The 12510-nt window shown below is 46.8% G+C and overlaps 1 protein-coding gene and 1 long non-coding RNA gene across 2 annotated transcripts in view; one reads left to right on the top strand and one right to left on the bottom strand.

Annotated features, from left to right (window-relative positions):
* Positions 1-3712, bottom strand: part of LOC106558656 — a 51464-nt gene extending 47752 nt beyond the window's left edge. The window contains exon 1 of the long non-coding RNA XR_005357531.1: positions 3582-3712. This is a non-coding gene — a long non-coding RNA (uncharacterized LOC106558656). The remainder of the gene's footprint in view (positions 1-3581) is intronic.
* Positions 3713-3902: 190 nt separating this feature from the next.
* KCNK1 (potassium two pore domain channel subfamily K member 1) overlaps positions 3903-12510 on the top strand; it is a 43080-nt gene continuing 34472 nt past the window's right edge. Inside the window, exon 1 of the mRNA XM_038533885.1 lies at positions 3903-4314. Within this exon, the coding sequence (XP_038389813.1) occupies positions 3960-4314 (355 nt within the window). The 5' untranslated portion in view covers positions 3903-3959. The remainder of the gene's footprint in view (positions 4315-12510) is intronic.

Raw genomic sequence — 12510 nt, 5'->3', positions numbered from 1 at the left:
TACAGCATCCATTCCTGATCAAAACTCTTCAGAGTGTAGGGATAGAGGGAACATTCCTCGACATCTTAAAAGCCATCTATGAAAAGCCCACAGCAAATATCATTCTCAATGGGGAAGCACTGGGAGCCTTTCCCCTAAGATCAGGAACAAGACAGGGATGTCCACTCTCACCACTGCTGTTCAACATAGTACTAGAAGTCCTAGCCTCAGCAATCAGACAACAAAAAGACATTAAAGGCATTCAAATTGGCAAAGAAGTCAAACTCTCCCTCTTCGCCGATGACATGATACTCTACATAGAAAACCCAAAAGTCTCCACCCCAAGATTGCTAGAACTCATACAGCAATTCGGTAGTGTGGCAGGATACAAAATCAATGCCCAGAAGTCAGTGGCATTTCTACACACTAACAATGAGACTGAAGAAAGAGAAATTAAGGAGTCAATCCCATTTACAATTGCACCCAAAAGCATAAGATACCTAGGAATAAACCTAACCAAAGATGTAAAGGATCTATACCCTCAAAACTATAGAACACTTCTGAAAGAAATTGAGGAAGACACAAAGAGATGGAAAAATATTCCATGCTCATGGATTGGCAGAATTAATATTGTGAAAATGTCAATGTTACCCAGGGAAATATACACGTTTAATGCAATCCCTATCAAAATACCATGGACTTTCTTCAGAGAGTTAGAACAAATTATTTTAAGATTTGTGTGGAATCAGAAAAGACCCCGAATAGCCAGGGGAATTTTAAAAAAGAAAACCATATCTGGGGGCATCTCAATGCCAGATTTCAGGTTGTACTACAAAGCTGTGGTCATCAAGACAGTGTGGTACTGGCACAAAAACAGACACATAGATCAGTGGAACAGAATAGAGAATCCAGAAGTGGACCCTGAACTTTATGGGCAACTAATATTCGATAAAGGAGGAAAGACTATCCACTGGAAGAAAGACAGTCTCTTCAATAAATGGTGCTGGGAAAATTGGACATCCACATGCAGAAGAATGAAACTAGACCACTCTCTTTCACCATACACAAAGATAAACTCAAAATGGATGAAAGATCTAAATGTGAGACAAGATTCCATCAAAATCCTAGAGAAGAACACAGGCAACACCCTTTTTGAACTCGGCCATAGTAACTTCTTGCAAGATACATCCACGAAGGCAAAAGAAACAAAAGCAAAAATGAACTATTGGGACTTCATCAAGATAAGAAGCTTTTGCACAGCAAAGGATACAGTCAACAAAACTCAAAGACAACCTACAGAATGGGAGAAGGTATTTGCAAATGACATATCAGATAAAGGGCTAGTTTCCAAGATCTATAAAGAACTTATTAAACTCAACACCAAAGAAACAAACAATCCAATCATGAAATGGGCAAAAGACATGAAGAGAAATCTCACAGAGGAAGACATAGACATGGCCAACATGCACATGAGAAAATGCTCCGCATCACTTGCCATCAGGGAAATACAAATCCAAACCACAATGAGATACCACCTCACACCAGTGAGAATGGGGAAAATTAACAAGGCAGGAAACAACAAATGTTGGAGAGGATGTGGAGAAAAGGGAACCCTCTTACACTGTTGGTGGGAATGTGAACTGGTGCAGCCACTCTGGAAAACTGTGTGGAGGTTCCTCAAACAGTTAAAAATATACCTGCCCTACGACCCAGCAATTGCACTGTTGGGGATTTACCCCAAAGATACAGATGCAGTGAAACGCCGGGACACCTGCACCCCGATGTTTATAGCAGCAATGGCCACGATAGCCAAACTGTGGAAGGAGCCTCGGTGTCCAACGAAAGATGAATGGATAAAGAAGATGTGGTTTATGTATACAATGGAATATTACTCAGCTATTAGAAATGACAAATACCCACCATTTGCTTCAACGTGGATGGAACTGGAGGGTATTATGCTGAGTGAAGTAAGCCAGTCGGAGAAGGACAAACATTGTATGTTCTCATTCATTTGGGGAATATAAATAATAGTGAAAGGGAATATAAGGGAAGGGGGAAGAAATGTGTGGGAAATATCAGAAAGGGAGACAGAACGTAAAGACTGCTAACTCTGGGAAACGAACTAGGGGTGTTGGAAGGGGAGGAGGGCGGGGGGTGGGAGTGAATGGGTGACAGGCACTGGGGGTTATTCTGTATGTTAGTAAATTGAACACCAATAAAAAATAAAAAAATAAAAAAAAAGTATTTGGGATCCCTGGCCTAGTTGTAATATGGACCTAGGGCAGAGGTCTAAGTCAGAGAAGTGAAATTCGGGAGACAATGACAAATTCATCTGAAGAAACCTTGTAATGATGATTTGTAAAGTTCAGCATAATCTAGATGCATGCTGCTCTGGGTATCTGTCAGTGTACAAACAGCTATCTGAAAACCTGATGGTTGAAAATAGCAACTGTGTTATATCTCATGAGTCAGGTCAGGCTCAGCTGGGAGAAAATATTTGTATTTTGTATTGTAAAATAGAACTGTATCTGCCTAATCTACTGCATAGGAAAAAAACATTTCTGCAGAAAATTATAAAATTATAAAAATGTACTAGAAATAAAAGTCACCTATGTACTCCACTATCACTCAAAGACAACTGTTGGGAGCCAGTTTATGTATTTGAGATTCTAGACGTAAGACTGTGTATCTTCAATAAGTAAGATCAAGTATGCTTCAGCAGGCTTCAAATACATCTTTAATAGCTACATGATATCCACGCTGTAGAGATAACATAATTTATCAAACCATTCCCCTACTTGGAGCATTTTGATTGTTCCTGACTCTTATCTTCATAATACGTGCACACATATGTGTCGCCTGTATATAATATACGTGTACTATTTATGAATAGCCTTGTCTATAAATCTTTGCCTGATGATTTTTTCTTAGGACACATCATGGAGTCAGAGTACAGAAACACCTCAAGGTTCTGGAAATGTATTGCCAAATTGCCTTTCCAAAAGGGTGCACTGGTTTTTACTCTCACCCACAGTCAAGTGGTGACACTGACGCTGTCACCTTAAAAAGAACACTCGGGAAAGCTCAGTTTCTCCTGTTAACTTTGCTTCCCTCTTCATTTTAAAAAGCGAGAGTTCAGAAATGTGACTTTTCTCAAACTCTCCTTTGCTCTCAGATTCTTGAGTGGGAGGAGGTTTCTATGCCCCAACCCCGAGGTTTTGATATTTTCACCATCATCATTGGCACCAGATGGCTCGAGCCTTGGGCCAACAAGGCAGACGAAGGAAAGCATCCTAGCGCTCGCTATTTTGCCATACAGGCTGTGGAGGTTAAGAAGAAATAGGTGGGACCTAGGTGGGCAGCAGGTGTAGCGGGCACCGGGCGGAGGCTTGGACAGGCAGCGCACCGCCCCCCGGGCCGGGCCGTCACACCCCGCCCGCGGCCCGCCGGGCCGGGCTGCAGCTCCCGGGAGGGCAGCGCGTGTCTGCGGCGGCGGGCGGGGGTCCGGGCACCCGCGCGCCGCGCCCACCCCGCGGGCCCCGCGCCCAGCCCCGGCGCTCGGGCCAAGTTTGCCACGCGGTCTCGGCCGACTCCCGGGTTACCTGAGCCGCCGACCACGTCAGCGCCACATCACCGGGGCCGTTTCTATTGCGGGGAAACAGGAAAAGAAGGAAGGAAAACCTCCTCCGGGCGAGCCAATCGCAGGCAGACGGCGCCGCCGGGGAGCGTCGAGGGCGCGCGTGGGGGCGGGGGCGGGGCCGGGGCGGGGCCGAGGGCCGGAGGGGCGGGGCCGGGGCGGGGCCGAGGGCCGGCGGGGCGGGGCGGGGCCGGGCCGTGGGCGGGGCCGGGGCGGGGCCGAGGGCCGGCGGGGCGGGGCCGGGGCGGGGCCGAGGGCCGGCGGGGCGGCGGGCCGCGCTCGGGCCGGTCTGCGGCGTGGGCCTGGGCTGTGGCGGCGGCGGCGGCGGCGGCGGCGGGGGAAGATGCTGCAGTCCCTGGCCGGCAGCTCGTGCGTGCGCCTGGTGGAGCGGCACCGCTCGGCCTGGTGCTTCGGCTTCCTGGTGCTCGGCTACCTGCTCTACCTGGTGTTCGGCGCCGTAGTCTTCTCGTCGGTGGAGCTGCCCTACGAGGACCTGCTGCGCCAGGAGCTGCGCAAGCTGAAGCGGCGCTTCCTGGAGGAGCACGAGTGCCTGTCGGAGCAGCAGCTCGAGCAGTTCTTGGGCCGCGTGCTGGAGGCCAGCAACTACGGCGTGTCGGTGCTCAGCAACGCCTCGGGCAACTGGAACTGGGACTTCACCTCCGCGCTCTTCTTCGCCAGCACCGTGCTGTCCACCACAGGTAGAGGCCCGCCGCCGAGGGCCACCCCGGCCGCTCTGCCCCGGCCCCGCCCCCGCCCCCCCCGCTCCGGCCGCCCGGGCCCCTCGGCCCCCCCAGCCTCCCCAGCCTCCCCAGCCCCAGCCCCCCCCCCCCCGCGGCGCGCACAGCCCGCGGAGCCGGAAGCCGGCGGGGTGGCCACGGAGCGCGCCTTGGGTGTTGCGGCCGGTAACTCCCGGGAAGTGGTCCCTAAAGGCTCCGGCCTGGGTGGCCGCTCGGGCTCCACGGGCTGCGTCCCCGTTTCGCGGTACCCAGCGCCGACTGTCCGGTCGGCATCTGGGGCATCCCGGCCGCCCCGCGGTTGCTTCGGGTGCGCCCACCTTCCTCCCCGACCCCGTCCCGCAGGGCCGAGGCTGCGCCGAAGGGTCACCTTCCCGAGGGTGCCCTCCCTTTTGGTGATGCATAGATTTCTCGGCTCTTTGCTGTTTTGGGGGCGGTGGTAGGGGCAGCCGAGTGACATCACTCTGCTCTTGGCAGGTGACCTCTGTCCGAGCAGACCGGCGGATCTGGTTTCTTTTCAGAATTGGAGGAAGGCTGAGGGAAGGGAGCATCCGATTGCCTCTGATCTGGCAAAATGGGGGCACCCTGATTCAGCAGTTTTTTCAACTTCAGGTGTGCAAGGCCACCCTTAAACTTCGCAGGGACACTTCACCGCACTACTTAGCCCGCAGGAAGCTCACGAATAGGAGGAGCGTCCTCGGGTGAAAGCGCAGGCCGGCGAGTGCCCCAGGGCGCCCTTCCTTTGCCGGATTAGATGAATGAAGGCTGAATTTCCCCAGCGGCTAAGTGGGGCACTCACACTTGGTTGGAGATAGTTATAAGTTGATACTTGAACCCTGGAAAGTATCTCAAAGAACCTTCAGCGAAGTCCCCTTTTTATCCAGAAGATCAAATCTTTGAACAATCCATCTTGGCTTGAACAAGGTCACACACTTACTAGTTACCAGGGTAGTCCTGGAATTTGGGCCGCTGTGATCCCTGCCAGGAAGACTGTACCCGCCCCACCCCCACCTCCGTAGCAGGTGAATCAACTTTGTGTGACAACAGTTCTTTCTTCACTCCACCCCCTCTGCACCTCCCAGGGTTGTTTGCACTCCCTTTGGGCTAAACCCAGTGGATTGTTTTGGTTATAAGTGGTACTGAGTAATAGTCCACTTTCAGTATAGATCCTCTGAAAACAATGATTTAGAAGTCTGGGGTGCGGTACTAAATTGGAGTAAACAGAATATGAGCTTGCGTTATGATATTGTAGAAACTATGTTAAACTTGGCGCTAAACAAACAGGACTTGCTGGCTTTTCAATTCTGCCGACATCAGTCTTTAAGTTTTATTTTGACAAGTGCTACTTCCATGGTCTTTAGGGAGCTGGGATCCGGGGATCATTTAGAAGTCACCATGCTTTTCCTTTGAAGTACATTTGTCCTAAATTGAGAATCATTCATCCTCTGCGGAACTGAGTGTTTTCACCCAGCTACAGAAGCTCCACAATTGGGTCACAATGTTGAGGAAACCTTGTGAAGAGTAATTATCACTTTAGTGTTTTCATAGTGGTATTTTAAAGGCAACAGGATAAGAATATTGTGAGGAAAAGAATGTGTTTGCTTTTGCTGGGTGGGATTTTCCATGACTGACACTGCTCTGCCGAATCTTGTGATATGCAGCCAATTAAACCTCAAAAATATGAGTTTATATCATGACTAAAGAGTTACTTCCCAGGTTCTCTCTCCTACCTTTTTTTTAAGGTAGGAAAACTGCAGTTCCGGTTAAAAAAGAAAGAAGTGGGATTAGATGTCTTATTATTGGTATTCAGATTACATTTAGTTCCTAAGAAAGTCTGTATTCATGTAAAACAAGAGTTCATTTAGGAAATCGGTACAAGGGGCACTTAAGGATAAACTAGATAAAAAAAAATGTGCCGCTTGGTTTGTACAGTTAGCAAATCAATGAATTCTTGTCATGGATAGAATTGACTTTATCAGTTCAATTAGAGTTCCAGTAAGCTTCAGAATTCTCTAGATCAAAGATGCTCTTCTACTGGTTTTGTGTGGACCCACGATCTAATACATTGGGATGTTCCCTGTGGTATCAACGCACTGGTGTTGTGGCAGGGGGTCAGACAATTTGTCAATGAAGCTAGTCTGCTTCAGTACTAGAAACATAGTTTCTGGGAAAATATCAGACAACTTGAAGTGGAATTGTGGTTCATGCTTCTCTTTCAGGGAGATGTAAGACATGCTGTGGTTTGGTTGAATTCTTCTAGCACTGTGGATGGCAAATCACTGATCTAGTTGTTACCCTGGCTTGGTAACGGTGGGTGTTAAAGAGTTGCTGTTCTTGGTAGAAATCATGGTAATACAGTGAATGTGCTCATGGACGAATCTTCTCATCTCGGAAAGGACAAGTTCCCATTTCTGTGAGGAGCCAGGCAAAGTCTTCATGATCTCTTTGGAAGGAGACTTAGGTCAGTGATTCAGGGATGTTGTCTTCAATCTCTGCTCTGCCAAGGACTCTGAATTATTTCGAACAACCGACCATCTCTTTACTTCTCTTGGATTAAAAAAAAAAAAAAAAGGTACAGGAACACCTACCTGGGGACTGTATGGGAGTGGAAGGGAAGAGTGTAGTACACTTTTACCTTTTCAGAGGGAAGGGCTGTATAAAGATAAAAGGCATTATAGACTGAGGTATTTCCCACATAACTTTTATACTGTGATTTTTTTTCAAAGATTAAGGAATGTCTAGGTGAGACTAAGGAAGTAAGAAATAATTAAAAACAATTTGTCATGTCTGTTTACTGTAAGTTTGCTTCTTTATTCAACCCCCTAACACACTAATGTTTGGTAAAAATACAGTTTCGTGGGCGGTTGACTATAAGGCTGCCATTTCCTTTTGCTGCATTGTAAATGCGGGTCCGAAAAATGGCTTGAGTCCGGTTGCTGTCAGCTGCAAGCCTGTTGCCTTGCATCAGGACACCGCCTGATCCCTTTTTACGCAGAGAGATTTTAAACCTTATTTGAAATGCTCAGAGGGGCACTTGGGTGGCTTCATTGGTTCAGAGTGCAACTCAGCTCAGGTCTGGATCTCAAGGTCGTGAGTTCAAGCCCCACATTGGACTCTACTCTGGGTGTAGAACCAAATCAGTGAATGAATGAATGAATGAATGCTCAGAAAAGGAACTTGATTTGGTTTGTTTTACAGTGGCCTTTGATCTAGTCAGGCAGGGAGCTGCTACAGCATTGGCTGTTTACAGGAAGACAAGGTGGGAGAAGGCAATGGGGGTGCCAGGTTGAACTTTAGTTTTCAAACTGTAGGAGAAATGGGTTATTGTTAACAACAAATCCATATTGAGCTTTTGCAAGCTAAGAACGGTGGGCAAATGATGGCTTCTGGGCCAAATCTAACTCACCACCTGTTTTTGTGCAGCCCAAGCTAAGAACAGTATTCCTATTTTCAGATGGCTGAAAAGAAATCAAAAGAAAAGTAATATTTGTGGACACATGAGAGTTTCACAAAAACCAAATTTTAGTGTCCATAGAAAGTTTGTGTTGGTGGACACAGCCATTTGATCTTGTGTCACGTATGGCTACTTCCCCACTACCATGGCAAAGTTGAGTATTTGTGATAGAACCCATGCATGTCCACAAAACCTAAACGTTTAATGCTTGGCCTTTTGCAGAAAATAATTTGCCAAACCCTGCTCTAGAATGAGACTTAGAAGGAACTCTAAGTTTCTCTGAGGAGGGCTAAGGGCTGTGCTTCCTTTTGGAAAACTTTCTAGAAGTCCCATCAGCATCTGAGACTATCTGGTGCTGTTTTTTCAGTGGTATGCAGTATTTAAATTAGTTGCTACCACCCCAGCCACTTCCAAAGCAAATGATTGTTTATCAAAGAATGTCACTAGTTTCTGGTCACATTTGTGACACTGCCTCTTTTTTTTTTTTTTTTTTTTTTAATGCTGACAAAGCCACACCTCACATTAGAATTACCCCATCTCACATGTGTGGTAAATGCTGTATTATACCTGAAACAGAAATGCCAACGAGGAAAGAAATTCCTCCAGAAACAGACAAGCAGACTATCAGCTGGAAGAGATCTGAAATCCCACTGCGTGCTGAAGGTTACACTCTTTATTCACAGGAGAGCCTTTGGTCTTGACTTTGAGCCTTTATGTTTGGTTCTAACAAATTCAATAATCTGGGTTAGAAGCCTCTAGCAAATTGAAGAAGGAAAGGCACAGCTATGGGCAAGCCTAAGTGAAAGGTCATGAAAAGAGAAATAGTTTAAAAATCAGAAAAATAAAGTGGTATTTTTACAGGGAAACTTTTATTGAACTCGCTATGTATACCATCTCAAGTGTCATTATCCTCACTCTAGAGGCTAAAACTAAAATTTTGGTTGAGTGACCTTACCTAGGTCACAAAACTAGAAGTGTGGCCTTGATTTGAATCCAGACATGTCTGGGTTAAGAGCTTAAAATCTGCATAGGGTTGAGGCAGGGGAAGTGGTTATGGGCTGAATGTGGCTCCAGAGTTCATGTGATGAAGTCCTAACCCCTATACTTTTAAATGGGACTATTTATTTGGAGACAGGACCTTTAAAGAAGTGATAAAGTTTTAAATGAGGACACAATGAGAAGGTACCATGTGCAAGTCAAGGAAAGAGGCCTCAGAAGACAGCAGCCCTGCCAACACCTTGATCCTGAACTTCCAGCCTCCAGCTGTTATTCGAGTCACCCAGTCTGTGCTACTTTTTTTATGCAGCCCTAGCGAACTAACACAGAAGTACTGTTTTGTGTGGTTTGTGTGTGTGTGTGTGTGTGTGTGTGTGTGTGTGTGTTTTAGTTGCACTGACAGAACAAACAAAAAACAAACATAGGAGCACAAGAAACAGGACTTTTACATGTTGGCCATTGCAACCTACAACTTCATATGCATGAATAAGACGTCATTATTTTAGAGCACAGTAGAGTAATAGATATCCTAAAGAATCAAGAATAATACTTTCAATATGCCTCCATTTAAGAAGATGGAGAAATGTGTAATGGATCCTAGAAACATTTCCACCCAGTAATGGAAAAGGAGTATGTACTTGTGCTCACTGTGCAAACCCATCCCTGTCTATAAAACATCCGTTCTTTAGCATTTTGAAGGGTTTTTTTTTCAGATCTATAAATTTGCTGTTATCTATGCCTATTTTATGACCCTTGGAACATACTGTTGAGATTATAAATGACAATAACGTGAAAGAAATTACGTGTTTGCTTTTATGACTTAACTGTAAATCTTGTCAAGAATATCATTTTCTGTTGTACCAGTAACCTAGTGGAAAGTCTGGTGCCTTTCAGGACAAGTTGTTTTATGGCACCACTCCTTGGACTGCTGTTGGTGGGGAGAACATCTGCCGTCTGTAGCACAGAAGAGGACTCTAAGCTTAGAGCGTGTGAAATTGCTGGTGCTTGATTGTTTTGACCCATACAGCGATTTCATGTGGTTCAACTTACTATGAGTCCATTTCAGGGACAGAGAGACTGTCTATATCATACCCCCTCTTTGGCATGGAATTGCACTGTGCTAGATTTCATTCTCAAGAGACATCATTCGATCCCAACTGTAGCCAAATCCATGGACTACTGAAGTGTTTAACTTCTCTGCTGACTCTGCCATGATCACCGGATCTGTTACCAGTGGGAGATAAGGGTTGTCTCTATCAAAAAGCAGGCAACTGTGGGGGTGTCCTCTAGACTTCCATGATGCTTCTGTCTCCCACACCCAGTTTGTGCTCTGACTTCTTTATTCATTCATTCTAGGTGGACTCCTTGTCCTCAGAGGTGGTGGCAGTTCTCTGTGGGTACAGGACTATGCCCCTGACCCAAGATCAAAGTGAAGGACAAGATGAAGGGGGATTTAGAGCCAGAGGAGGTACAGCTGAAAGGACTGTGATCCTGTCCCTGGGCATGAATCAGACCAGCAGTCTTGCATTTTGTGGTTGTATCCATGTTTCTATTCCTTAATCTGTAAAACAGAATCAGTTCTTATATCAGAGAGATTAATTGGGCTGTGTTTGACATCAGCAGTGTTTCCTCACTGGCTATCCATTGGGTCCCCTGGCTAAGGTTGACTTGCTTTGTGAAGTGAAAGCCAGCATTCTGAATCCTGCTTAGATTCACATATCGGTACCTGGTGATGAGCTTTAGGCAGAAAGCTCCTCAGTAACTCAGTGACCCAGGTAATGCGAAGTCAACATGAGCATGGTTGGTGGGTGCAGAGCAGAGCCAGCAAAAACATGCAATAAAAACTAGTTCTTATTTCTCTGCTGGTGGTCAGTGGATTGCATGTCAGAAATAAGAAGTGAAGCTTAGACTTGTCAAATTGGTGTGTTTTACACCTGAAAGTCATGTAATGTATTTCAACTAGAAGGAAGGAAGGAAGGAAGGTAGGTTGGTTGAAGCCTATTATGATGTTTGTCCCTTGTTACTGCTGCAGTGGTACAGGGACCCAAGTTAAGCTGTTTACTCAAAGTGACACCTTAGCCCCCTCTCCACTCAGCATTATGGAAGCCTCTTGTTGTTTATTCAGGCTCTGGTCAGAGTCTGCAACACAGTCTGAAGGAGACCTTCCATCCACGGTGCAGGGAGGATGTGAGGAGGGGAGGTTGGAGAGGTGCCCACATCCTGGGGAAAGAGCGCTGCCTTGGCCAGATGACCTGGGTACCTATGGGCCTGGGCCTCTGCTCCTGTCTTCCCACACCCATGTGCCCTTTGTTCCTGCCCTTTCTCCTCTGCCTGCTGGTTCCCAGGACATGTTGTGTACCACTTTCTATTGGAATATTCCATTCTTCTGTTGCAGCACTTACCACCTTGGGCGGAAATGATGTGTTTTCATGTGTGTTTCCCCAAAAACGTGGTCTGGAGAATGAGCACTGTCTCAGCCTCATGTTGCATTCCTGGCGCTCAGTAGGTCCTCCCTGAGTGCAAAGGAAGGCACGTTTCTTCCCATGTCTGAGTCTATCTCCTCCTCTGTAAAAGGAGGAGATTTCTAAAGATGTTACCCATTTTCAAGAGACCTAAGATATCATTTCATTGTCTTAAGGAAATAGACCCATGTTACTTAAATGAGTTCTGTAGTCATTTACTTACAGACAATTCTGAGTGTCTCACATACACTCAGTATACTGTGGAAGGCCCTAAGTGACCCAAAGAGAGGAGAGAGGCTTGCATTCTCGAGCAAGTATTTATTGAGCACTTAGGCTCACCAGGTACTGTTCCAGGCACTTAGGGATCTTGCCTTCCTGGATGTCTACCTGATAGGAGGAAGGAGATACTGTGAAATAAGATGATTACGTGGGAGATAACCCAAAATACACATGGGTCTCTGTCTGGTGGTTCCTGGCACAGAGCTCCTAAAACCTTTCTAAGTTCCTGAGTCTTGTTCTACCAGCAACTCTGCCTGTGGTCCGGGATGGTGGCTAGTCACCAGATGAGAAGCCTGGAACTTTGACCCCTGCCCTCATCATCCAGAGAGGGGACAGGGGCTGGAAAGGCAGTTAACTATCTGTTACATCATCATGAGGAAGCCTCCGTAGATATCCCAATAGCACAGGATCCCAATGGCACGGGGTTCAGGGAGCTTCTAGGTTGGTGAACACATCCATACCCCAACTCCACAGGGACAGAAGCTTGTGCTCTGAGGACCCTCCCAGCCTCACCATCTATTACATCCTTTCCTGATGAACAGTGAGCTAGCAGACAGACTGTTTTCCTGAGCTCTGTGAGCTGCTGTAGCAAATTAGTTGATCCTGAGGCAGGGATCTTGGGAACTCGGATTTATGGCTGCGAAGTTAGAAGTACAGCTGATGGCCTGGCCTGGTGTCTGCAGCAGGGGAGTCTTGTGGGATTGAGCCCTTCCCCTGCGGGATCTGACGCCATCTCCAAGTAGGTAGTGTCAGAGCGGGGTTGCATTGCAGGACACCAGCTGCTGTTGCAGAAAAGTGCTCGTTTGAGGAGAAAAACCTCTGCATGTTTGGGGACTGGAAGTGTCAGAAGTGTTGTGTTTTGTGTGAGGAGTGAAAGAGACCCAGGAAGAGCACAGGAGGTACACAGAGCTGAGGAAAAGGCACAGCACTTGGGGCAGGATGGATGGCTAAGGAGATCTGCCATCTGCA

The sequence above is a fragment of the Canis lupus genome, chromosome 4 (genome assembly GCF_011100685.1).
Source record: "Canis lupus familiaris isolate Mischka breed German Shepherd chromosome 4, alternate assembly UU_Cfam_GSD_1.0, whole genome shotgun sequence".
NCBI classification, from domain to species: Eukaryota; Metazoa; Chordata; class Mammalia; order Carnivora; family Canidae; genus Canis; species Canis lupus.
Note: the sequence above shows the minus strand (reverse complement) of the source record. Positions and strands in the feature narration are given on the sequence as shown.